The sequence below is a fragment of the Lepus europaeus genome, chromosome 3 (genome assembly GCF_033115175.1).
Source record: "Lepus europaeus isolate LE1 chromosome 3, mLepTim1.pri, whole genome shotgun sequence".
NCBI classification, from domain to species: Eukaryota; Metazoa; Chordata; class Mammalia; order Lagomorpha; family Leporidae; genus Lepus; species Lepus europaeus.
Window position 1 is genome coordinate 168601633 of NC_084829.1, and position 12382 is coordinate 168614014.

At 56.1% G+C, this 12382-nt stretch overlaps 1 protein-coding gene across 1 annotated transcript in view; it reads right to left on the reverse strand.

Moving 5' to 3' along the window:
* The window catches only part of WDR27 (WD repeat domain 27), a 200860-nt gene that overhangs the window by 163186 nt on the left and 25292 nt on the right, over positions 1 to 12382 (reverse strand). Inside the window, exons 3-4 of the mRNA XM_062187037.1 lie at positions 7748 to 7889; positions 4118 to 4242 (exon numbers count right to left, since the gene is read on the reverse strand). Of these exons, the coding sequence (XP_062043021.1) occupies positions 4118 to 4242; positions 7748 to 7889 (267 nt within the window). The remainder of the gene's footprint in view (positions 1 to 4117; positions 4243 to 7747; positions 7890 to 12382) is intronic.

A 12382-nucleotide genomic window follows, 5' to 3' on the forward strand; every position in this document is an offset into this window, starting at 1 on the left:
AGAGAATTACAGAGACTTAACTTACACATCATTACAATGCTGAAAGACTCTTTTTGTAAGTTTTTTCATTTTATCGTTTGTTTGAAAGGCAGATTGGCAGAGAGAGAGAGAGAGAGGTGGGTCTTCCATCCGCTGCTTCTCTCTCCAGTCGCCCCCAACAGCTGGAAGGTCAGGCCAAAGCCAGGAGCCCCAAACTCCACCTGTGTCTCCCATGTGGGTGGCAGGGACACGAGTTCTTGAGCCATCATCTGCTGACCCCAAGGATGTGCGTTGGCAGGAAGCTGGACTGGAAGTCGAACCATGCCCTCTGCCTTGGGAATCGGGTGTCCCACACAGCAGCTTGACCCACTGCACCACAACGTCTCCCTGAAGGACTTCCTTTAAGAAAACAACATACAGCTATTGATAGCCACAACTTAGACACAATGTGGACTGCATTATGCCAATCACCCCGAGATTGTTCAAAATAAAAACAGCAATAGCTATGAGACCGCCATGCACTTCCATTCCTTCCAACCTCCATAACCAAATGGGAGACAACTGTACGTGGATAATAGCACATACTGGACAATACTGTAAGCTGCTCCCTTGTGATATTTCACGGCTACATTTCATGTGGATCATAAAGTGCCTTTACCGAAAAGGACTCCATGTTCATGGAACAAATGTCATGAGCTGTCTACTTGCTGACTATTCCGCTAAACATCACCAACCACTTGCGGCTCTGTTCTCATAAATCCTCTTTATGAACCCGTGGAGGAAGCTCTAGCTCACAGCGGCTCCCTCGGTGTCTGGGACACATGGTTGTCTCACTTTATTTTCATGGACTGTTCTAGAATGTACCTAAGATCTCGCTCCTGCCTATCATCTTTCTTCCAACATTAATTGTTTTAAGTGTCGTACTCATTCATTTGGTTTTCCTTTTCCTGACATAAGATGTTAATTATTTCCATTTTAATGGTTAGTTCAAGGGTGCTTGCACAAAACATAACTTATCCAAGAAGCTTTCAAAATGACTAAACTGGAGAGCATTAATCTCCCTGAAGCAAGTTGCCTTCTGACAGTAACCGAACTGAGCTGTCTCCGACACGGGGGCCACAGTCTGCCTGCTCCCTCACTCAACTGTCTCCCACACGGGGGCCACAGTCTGCCTGCACCCTCACTGAGCTGTCTCCCACACAGGGGCCACAGTCTGCCTGTGCCCTCACTGAGCTGTCTCCCACACAGGGGCCACAGTCTGCCTGCGCCCTCACTGAGCTGTCTCCCACACGGGGGCCACAGTCTGCCTGCGCCCTCACTGAGCTCTCTCCCACACGGGGGCCACAGTCTGCCTGTTCCCTCACTGAGCTGTCTCCCACACGGGGGCCACAGTCTGCCTGCGCCCTCACTGAGCTGTCTCCCACACGGGGGCCACAGTCTGCCTGCGCCCTCACTGAGCTGTCTCCCACACGGGGGCCACAGTCTGCCTGCGCCCTCACTGAGCTGTCTCCCACACGGGGGCCACAGTCTGCCTGGGCCCTCACTGAGCTGTCTCCCACACGGGGGCCACAGTCTGCCTGCGCCCTCACTGAGCTGTCTCCCACACGGGGGCCACAGTCTGCCTGCGCCCTCACTGAGCTGTCTCCCACACGGGGGCCACAGTCTGCCTGCGCCCTCACTGAGCTGTCTCCCACACAGGGGCCACAGTCTGCCTGCGCCCTCACTGAGCTGTCTCCCACACAGGGGCCACAGTCTGCCTGCGCCCTCACTGAGCTGTCTCCCACACAGGGGCCACAGTCTGCCTGCGCCCTCACTGAGCTGTCTCCCACACGGGGGCCACAGTCTGCCTGCGCCCTCACTGAGCTGTCTCCCACACAGGGGCACAGTCTGCCTGCGCCCTCACTGAGCTGTCTCCCACACAGGGGCACAGTCTGCCTGCGCCCTCACTGAGCTGTCTCCCACACGGGGGCCACAGTCTGCCTGCACCCTCACTGAGCTGTCTCCCACACGGGGGCCACAGTCTGCCTGCACCCTCACTGAGCTGTCTCCCACACAGGGGCACAGTCTGCCTGCGCCCTCACTGAGCTGTCTCCCACACAGGGGCCACAGTCTGCCTGCGCCCTCACTGAGCTGTCTCCCACACGGGGGCCACAGTCTGCCTGCGCCCTCACTGAGCTGTCTCCCACACGGGGGCCACAGTCTGCCTGCGCCCTCACTGAGCTGTCTCCCACACGGGGGCCACAGTCTGCCTGCGCCCTCACTGAGCTGTCTCCCACACAGGGGCCACAGTCTGCCTGGGCCTTCCCTGAGGGTGTCATCCTTGTGTGTATGGGCTTCAATTTCACAATTAGGTCAAATGTTATTTGAAGCCATGAATGTCTTCTCTTTGTGTGCACAAAATGCTTATCACATAATGGGCCCATGAAATCAGTGTTTTGTGCCTGACACCTTTCCTGGCCCAAAGCACATTCAGACAGAAAAGCTATGGCAGGCAACTAGCGCTGGTACTTGTATTAATTTAGCCAACAGAACACGAGACCCAATCCAGTCTTTGGATCATCTCCAACATAAGCCTGGAGCAGGACATGAACTCAGAGGGAAGGAAAACGCTCCTCCTAGCCCTTGGACTCCCGCTCCTTGCTGTCTCACACGGGACATCTCCTGCCTGAGGGCTCACCAGCTCCAGGCAAATGCTAGATTTGCAGTTACACAACCTGGAAAGAGTAACACATGTATTAAACTAATATCAATTAGGAAATAAGAGAAGCAAGGTGTTTGGCACAACAGTTGGGACACCCACATTCCATATCCAAGGGTCTGAGTTTAAATTCCACCTCCATTTTCAATCCAGCTCCCTGAACTTGGGTTCCTGCCTCCCATGTGGGAAACCCACATGGAGTTCCTGACTCCTGACTTCAACCTGGCCCTACCCCAGGTATCACGGCCGCTGGATAAAAGATTACTCTCTGACTGCCTGTCTCTCTTCTGCCTTTCAACTAAAATGAAAACAAATAAAATTTTTTTAAAAGGTGGATGGTGCTGTGGCACAGAGGGTAAAGCACACCGGCATCCCATATGGGCCCCAGTTCAAGACCCGGCTGCTCCACTTCTGATCCAGCTCCCTGCTAATGACCTGAGAAAGCAGCAGAAGATGGCACAAGTGCTTGGCCCCTTGCACCCACATGGGAAACCTGGAAGAAGCTCTGAGATGCTGACCTCAGCCTGGCCCAGCCCCAGCCACTGCAGCCATCTAGAGAGTGAACCAGCAGATGGAAGACCTTGCTCTCTCTCTCACCTCACCTTCTCTGTTTTTCCCTATCTCTCAGTAACTCTGCCTTTCAGATAAAAAATTTTAAATTTTACAAAAGAAAGAATTGAGGAAAGTCTGGTTCTTGATGGAAATAAACGTTGAGAAAGGAGGGCAACAAAAGCCCTCTGCTAGGAGGGCTTTGGAGAGATCTCTGAGGTAGACGCCCAAGAAGTCAGAGTTCTGCTAGACCTGCTTGTTTAAAACCGTCCCTAACACCCATATTTCATGTACAGTTCTTATGACTTCATGAACAGCAGCATCTGATTCCAGTGGCTTTCCAGCTACAAGATAAATTTTCATTTGGTTTTCCTAATCTCTTAAAAATTTAAAATGTTGTTTAAAATGGGAGGGCAAACATGTTTCAGGTGATCACCGACATCATAAACGAGAGTCTCAATTGTTAAATCAACAACAGGAGTCACTGTGCACTTACTCCTCATGAAGGATCTCTGTCCTTAGTGTGCTGTGCTATGAGAATTAACAGTAAAACTAGTACTCAAACAGTACTCTATACTTTGTGTGTCTGTGTGGGTGCACACTGTTGAAATCTTTACTTAGTATATACAAAGCTGATCTTCTGTATATAAAGATAATTGAAAACGAATCTTGATGAAGAATGGAATGGGAGAGGGAGTGGGAGAGGGGATGGTTGTGGGGGGGAGGGTGGTTATGGGGGGAAAAAGCTGCTATAATCCAAAAGTTGTACTTTGGAAATTTATATTTATCAAATAAAAATTAAAACAATGGGAGGGCAGAAAAGAATAAATAAAAGGCAGCCAGGCTCTCGGCCTTGTGCTCCACCAATGTCGTGGCGATGTTAGGTCTTACCTCAGTATCTCGCACCAGTATTCTGTTTCCAGCACCCACTGCCACAGCGTGATCATCCGGGCCAAACCTTAAGCACAGTACCTTTCCCAAAAGGGTGCCCAAGACAGTTGCTCGAGGAGTCAGTCCTAGAACAAGTTCGAGGTTCGTGTCAGAGAGAAGTGCTGACGACGCGGCACTGTGTTCCACAGTTACAGGGGGAACTGCAGGCGTCTGTTTGACTTGGGCTCCTTGGGGGCATCAAAAACACGGAATTCTTCCAAAGACATCAGAATCCAGGACGTGTGGAAGGGAGGTGACCAGGCAGGGTCATGAGCAGGTAGCCCTTCTGGGCTGAGCTCACATGCGGGGGCCATGAGACTGACCCACGTGAAGTCCTTCTCCCTGTGTGGACCCCAAGTCCAGCCTCAGCTGTGGAGCTTGCTTTGGCCAATGTCAGAGGGACAGAGAAGATAGTGTGTCCATCTGAGTCCTGGCCTCTGGACATCTTCAAGCCGACCTGTGCAGCCCACAAAAACGACAAGTGTGTGGAGCAAGGCAGGCCAGATAACCTACAGCCTCCAGCAAAGTCAGCCATAGCCACACTGGACAGGGACACACCCTCACTGCTGTGCCCGAACAGCCCGCAGACACGAGTGTCCTGAACAGCTCAGACATGCTATGCCCCGAGCAACTCAAAGACGCGTCGTGCCCCGAACATCCCAGAAACGTGGGCCGGAGTCACTCGCACACTGCTGATGCACACCAGGCAATGTCCACAGTCAGAGGTTCCCACAGCCTAGCGCAGACGGGCCATCCAGAGGAACATGGCGTCCACGCACTGCGGGGCTCGTGGTTCCCTCAGGGGATCGTCAGTAGTGCCTGCACTATGCCAGCCTCTTCCTAGGAACCAGGGACATATCCGCCAGCTGCCCAGAGAGAAACCCCGTCTTCAAGGGGTACTTAGATAGCAGTGAACACGACACATGAACAACGTACCCAGAATGCCAGAAGGGAGCAAGCACTGTGAGGAGAAGCAAAGCAGGCAGGGGGGTGAGCATGCACGGCAAAATGCAGGAAGGGCTCCCAGCAAAGGAGACCTCTGCAGGTCCGCCAGTGACCCTGATGGAGACAGAGCCACAGCTGCAAAGGCCTCTGGGCAGAACTGTGCCTGGACCGCCCACGAGGCTGGCTGGGGCCTATGGCCGCTTGGCTCCAGCTGCGTGTGAGGTGGGAGGGCACACGCTGAGGCACAACTCATCACACTGAGCTCGAAACGACTCCCTGGCCGCTGCGTTCAGAAATGCTGGGTGGGGAGGACGAGGAACGGGTGGCAGCGGCGGGGATGGGAGAACCACCCAGACTGACTGTGCTCTGATGGTGAAACAGACTCTGTGATGGTGTGGGTGTGAGGAGTGCAGGTGTGCACAGTGGGTGCCCTGGGAAGGCTGCAGGAGGGAGGTCCATCCGGGGAAGATGGACGAGAGCAGGTTAAGTCTGTGAAGTTATCAGGCAGCCTGGGCAGGTGTCCAAGAGGCCGAGAGCTGGGGAGAGGGCTCAGCAAGAGCCAAGGAGAGACCACTGTCAGCACGTGGACGTTGCTAAAGGCCAAAGGGCTTGGTAAAACCAGCAACAGGGGAAGCAAGGGGTCAGGGTGTGGGGATGGTATTTCTGACACAAGAGAGGAAAAGCCCACACTCCAGTGTTAAGAAACTGGAGACCAGGGGCCGGCGCCGCGGCTCACTAGGCTAATCCTCCGCCTTGCGGCGCCGGCACACCGGGTTCTAGTCCCGGTCGGGGCACCGATCCTGTCCCGGTTGCCCCTCTTCCAGGCCAGCTCTCTGCTGTGGCCAGGGAGTGCAGAGGAGGATGGCCCAAGTGTTTGGGCCCTGCACCCCATGGGAGACCAGGAGAAGCACCTGGCTCCTGCCATCGGATCAGCGCGGTGCGCCGGCCGCAGCACGCCTACCGCGGCGGCCATTGGAGGGTGAACCAATGGCAAAAGGAAGACCTTTCTCTCTGTCTCTCTCTCACTGTCCACTCTGCCTGTCAAAAAAAAAAAAGAAACTGGAGACCAGGAACAAGTGACCAACAGCGTGGGAGTCTGACCTCTGACACGGCACTGCAGAGGTCACTGGACACATACAATCCTCTCAGTCTAAGCACAAACTCCAATCAATGTAGCTCTCCAGCCACAGATGCTAGAGAAACCTCACCGTGCCGGAGCTCCTGTGCCGGCCGCAGGGCTGGGGCCGACAGCGTGTGGCTTGTGAGGAGCACTTCTCCCACAAACGCCGAGGTGGGGGTGAGGATGAGCTCGCCTAGGCCCAGGGCCAGCCCTGCAGGGCCCAGGTCAGCTGCAGCACAGCCAGTCAGAAAGCTGCCTGCACCGACAGACGGCGCTGGATGCCACAAGAGCGTGGGGCACACCTCAGGCCTGGGCTTCCGTCCTACCCTGGGAACAGAACTCTCAGGTCAAAGTCCACGTGAGGCTCTCAAAAGCAACTTCAAAACCAACTCTGGGAGGGCTGAATAGGCACAAGGACACGGGAGGTGTGCACACGGAGCGGCGTGCGTTCCAGCGGTGACGTGCTGTGTGACAGCAGCCGCCTACGACTACCGCGGGGTACACTACACACACTCTATGGTCACTGGGCACTTTGGGGGAGTAATCTACAAATCCTCGACATAACCGTATCAGATTCCGCTCCACCTGAACAAGAAGATCCACGCTCCAACCACACAAGCACACCCTCAGCTCCACGCTCACACTCCTCCAGGCCCGGCCCCTCTCACACAGCCTGGCACACACAGACGCCTCTGCCCAGACATCAGCCCGGCCACCATGGCACCCTCCCCCACAGCCTCGGGGACCCCACACTACACTTCCAACCTTCGTGCCAGCGCCTTTGCTGCTCTCCGCAGACTTCCCTGTATGGGTATCACAGCCCTCACTCCTATTCACGGACTGTCTGTCTGTCTGTCCCGCTCCAAGCAGTACGTGGCCGAGTGCAGCAGTCCCTGGGTTAGAGTCCCACACGCACTTCGGACGCCAGCTCTGCTAACATACATCCCGCAGAGGCGGCAAACGATGGCCCAGGTACTTGGAAGACCCAGATGGAGCTCCTGGCCCCCGACTTCAGCCTGGTTTGGTCACAGCTGTTATGGGCATTTGGGAAACGAAACAGCAGAGGGAAAAACGCCTTGATCGATTGATCGATGGATCGATATATCTCTCTCTCTCCCTCCCTCCCTCCCTTGCCTGTCCCTCCCTCTCTTCCTCCCTGTCTCTCTCCATCTCTATCTTTCCACAGAGGTCAGGAGGAAGCCCTATTGGCCTCCATGTTGCCTGACCCTGGAACGCAGCAGGTACCCCGCAAACACCTGCTGGGTACGGAGATGTCTCAGCTTCCTACAGGTTTTCAAATGTCCGCAAAATTCACAGTTTTTAAAATAAGAAAATACGTAAGAATAAAACTAATGCACCTATGGCATCAGCTGAACACACAGACGGGTCGGAGAGTCTGAGTGGCTGGGGTGTTTGCCATACAGAGCGTCCAGCCCAGAGGTGTGCACGCAGTTAAGGGAGCGACAAAGGAGCCCACACCCTGCACTGCCAGGTCTCCCAAGCGCGAGCTACCCCTCTGCGTTTACCTTGGAGCAGCTTCTTTCTGCACGCGTCCAGGTTCCACACCATAACACAGTCCAGGGCTCCAGAGCAGAGCAGAAGGGGATTCACTCTGTTCCCAAAAGCCAGGGCAGTGACTGACTGACAGTGTCCATGTAGGGTTAGAAGCTGAAACCAAGCACACGGATTGTCCATAACATGGAAAAGTAAAAAGTGTAACAATGAAACTCAAACCCAAACCCTTAAGTAGGCTGGATTTTTCAAATACACTTATTTCACATACTCATTTTTAATTATTTCATTAAAATGTCTGTGTGTACTCCTAAATTGTTCCCAAGTTAACCACTTCCTTGTTGCTCGGTACCACACAGTAATAAAAGGAGGTGGGCTACCTCATCCTTGTGTTTCTTCATTATTTATTAATGAATGTCCCTACCAAGCTGACAACTAAAGAGCAGGCGTTCACAAGAGGCAGCGACCCTCCCAGTTGTTGGCAAAGCAAGGCATAGGCACGAAACCACGGGTGGAGCCAAGCAGCAAGACGAAGCCGGGGCGGGGCCAGGGCCTTGAAAGAGCCCAAGGAAACTGGAAGCCAGCAGAAGCTCACAGGCAGAGGAGTACACCGGCCAGGTTTGCCTTTCAGGAGCCCAGCGCTGCCGCAGGCATGGAGAAGAGACGAGAGTGGGGTTCTGGTGGGAGCGACAGGTGGGAGCTCGCGAAGACACAGCCCTGAAGGAAGGCTGTGGCAATGGAGATGGAGAGACGTGACAAACGGGAGACCCCAGCGTCAAAGGAAGAGGCAGCATGGAGGGAGGGACAAAAGCAAGGGAGTCGGCAGTACAGGTGGAAATCCCGGGAAAAGAAGATGGGGTGAGGCTGGGATAGGGCCTGGGTGCTCGGCCCGTGGCAAGCTGAGGCCGTCCAGGTCGACATTAGTAAGTGACAGACGGTTTGATGTGGGAGACACCACGGAACAGACAAGCGAAGCTGCACCTCTGGGGACCTGGCTGGTTCATCCGCAGCCACCCTCCTGACCAGAACAAAGAACGAATGGTGTACCGTCCTCTCTGACGGCACTTCTGGGGACCTGGCTGGTTCAACCGCAGCCACCCTCCTGACCAGAACAAAGAACAAATGGTGTACCGTCCTCTCTGACGGCACTTCTGGGGACCTGGCTGGTTCATCCACAGCCACCCTCCTGACCAGAACAAAGAACGAATGGTGTACCGTCCTCTCTGACGGCACTTCTGGGGACCTGGCTGGTTCATCCACAGCCACCCTCCTGACCAGAACAAAGAACGAATGGTGTACCGTCCTCTCTGACGGCACTTCTGGGGACCTGGCTGGTTCATCCACAGCCACCCTCCTGACCAGAACAAAGAAAGAATGGTGTACCGTCCTCTCTGACGGCACTTCTGGGGCCTGGCTGGTTCAACCGCAGCCACCCTCCTGACCAGAACAAAGAACGAATGGTGTACCGTCCTCTCTGACGGCACTGGGAAGCAGCCGAGGGCAGGCATATGGCCCGGCAGTGAAGGCGCCACTCGGGCCGTCTGCTCCCCAGAGCCCAGTGCCTGTTTCAGGCCCCAGCTCCTCCACTTCCACCCAGTCCTGTGCTAATGCGCATGCTGGGAGACGCTGGCCCTAGAGCTTGGACCCTGCCGCCCACGTGGGAGACCCAGACGGCGTTCCTGGCTCCCAGCTTTGGCCTAGCCCGTCCCAGCTGCTGAGAACGGGGAGTAAACCAGCAGATGGAAGATCGATCTCTCTCCCTCCATTTCTTTCAAATAAAGTGAAAATAAATAGTTTTTTTAAAAGAAAGCAACCAAGACAGTTGAGAATGGAGCTAGAAAGACCACACAGAAGACAATGGAGGCGGGGGTGGTCCCAGCGTCCAGCGTGCTTCCATCGCACAGGCTCCCGTCTGAGAAGCCGAGACACCGATGGAGCTGAGCGTGCAGACCTGACACCACATGCGTCGCCTCAGGCCGTGACAGAAGGGTGCAGACCTGACACCACACGCGTCGCCTCAGGCCGTGACAGAAGGGTGCAGACCTGACACCACACGCGTCGCCTCAGGCCGTGACAGAAGGGTGCAGACCTGACACCACACGCGTCGCCTCAGGCCGTGACAGAAGGGTGCAGACCTGACACCACACGCGTCGCCGCAGGCCGTGACAGAAGGGTGCAGACCTGACACCACACGCGTCGCCTCAGGCCGTGACAGAAGGGTGCAGACCTGACACCACACCCGTCGCCTCAGGCCGTGACAGAAGGGTGCAGACCTGACACCACACGCGTCGCCTCAGGCCGTGACAGAAGGGTGCAGACCTGACACCACACCCGTCGCCTCGGGCCATGACAGAAGGGTGCAGACCTGACACCACACCATCGTCCTCAGGCCGTGACAGAAGGGTGCAGACCTGACACCACACCTGTCGTCCTCAGGCCGTGACAGAAGGGTGCAGACCTGACACCACACCTGTCGTCCTCAGGCCGGGACAGAAGGGTGCAGACCTGACACCACACGCGTCGCCGCAGGCCGTGACAGAAGGGTGCAGACCTGACACCACACGGGTCGCCTCAGGCCGTGACAGAAGGGTGCAGACCTGACACCACACCCGTCGCCTCAGGCCGTGACAGAAGGGTGCAGACCTGACACCACACGCGTCGCCGCAGGCCGTGACAGAAGGGTGCAGACCTGACACCACACGCGTCGCCGCAGGCCGTGACAGAAGGGTGCAGACCTGACACCACACCCGTCGCCTCGGGCCGTGACAGAAGGGTGCAGACCTGACACCACACGCGTCGCCTCAGGCCGTGACAGAAGGGTGCAGACCCGACACCACACCATCGTCCTCAGGCCAGGAGAAGGGTGCAGACCTGACACCACACCTGTCGTCCTCAGGCCGTGACAGAAGGTGCAGACCTGACACCACACCATCGTCCTCAGGCCGTGACAGAAGGTGCAGACCTGACACCACACGCGTCGTCCTCAGGCCGTGACAGAAGGGTGCAGACCTGACACCACACCCGTCGTCCTCAGGCCGTGACAGAAGGGTGCAGACCTGACACCACACCTGTCGTCCTCAGGCCGGGACAGAAGGGTGCAGACCTGACACCACACCATCGTCCTCAGGCCGTGACAGAAGGGTGCAGACCTGACACCACACGCGTCGCCGCAGGCCGTGACAGAAGGGTGCAGACCTGACACCACACGCGTCGCCGCAGGCCGTGACAGAAGGGTGCAGACCTGACACCACACCCGTCGCCTCGGGCCGTGACAGAAGGGTGCAGACCTGACACCACACGCGTCGCCTCAGGCCGTGACAGAAGGGTGCAGACCCGACACCACACCATCGTCCTCAGGCCAGGAGAAGGGTGCAGACCTGACACCACACCTGTCGTCCTCAGGCCGTGACAGAAGGTGCAGACCTGACACCACACCATCGTCCTCAGGCCGTGACAGAAGGTGCAGACCTGACACCACACGCGTCGTCCTCAGGCCGTGACAGAAGGGTGCAGACCTGACACCACACCCGTCGTCCTCAGGCCGTGACAGAAGGGTGCAGACCTGACACCACACCTGTCGTCCTCAGGCCGGGACAGAAGGGTGCAGACCTGACACCACACCATCGTCCTCAGGCCGTGACAGAAGGGTGCAGACCTGACACCACACGCGTCGTCCTCAGGCCGTGACAGAAGGGTGCAGACCTGACACCACACCATCGTCCTCAGGCCGTGACAGAAGGGTGCAGACCTGACACCACACCATCGTCCTCAGGCCGTGACAGAAGGGTGCAGACCTGACACCACACGCGTCGTCCTCAGGCCGTGACAGAAGGGTGCAGACCTGACACCACACGCGTCGTCCTCAGGCCGTGACAGAAGGGTGCAGACCTGACACCACACCATCGTCCTCAGGCCGTGACAGAAGGGTGCAGACCTGACACCACACCTGTCGTCCTCAGGCCGTGACAGAAGGGTGCAGACCTGACACCACACGCGTCGCCTCAGGCCGTGACAGAAGGGTGCAGACCTGACACCACACGCGTCGTCCCGGGAGAAGGGCAAAGAACCACGCCCCCTTACACAGCACTTCTGAAACGTGCACAGTGCTGATTGCTTTAATGTTAAGGACTCTATTTTTTTTTTCTGTAAAACAGTATGATGGATTTTAATTAACTTCTGCTTAGGACACAGCCTATTCAGGTGAGGACAAGCAAACTGTGAAAGCCTCTATCTAGGCTTGGAATAAAACTCCAAAAAAGGCCTAAATCCAAGGAAATAGCACAGCCCCTCAAGAGTTGAAACCAGACGCATTGCCTCAGTCCCTGGCGCCCGGGGGTGGGCGCCTCCTAAGAGCAAACAGAACTTCCGGGTGGGAGATGTCCAGGCCTCAAATCAGCTCAACAATCCTCAACAATATCCAGGTGATCAGGGATGAGAAACCAGAAAAACACTGCAGGTCATCCAGACGGACTTGAAAGGAACCAGAGCTGACCCAGATGTTAGAATCACGACACAGAGGGGCCGGTGCTGGGGCGCAGCGGGTTAATGCCCTGGCCTGAAGCGCTGCCATCCCATATGGGCGCTGGTTCAAGACGCAGCTGCTCCACTGCCCATCCAGCTCTCTGCCATGGCCTGGGAAAGCAGCAGAA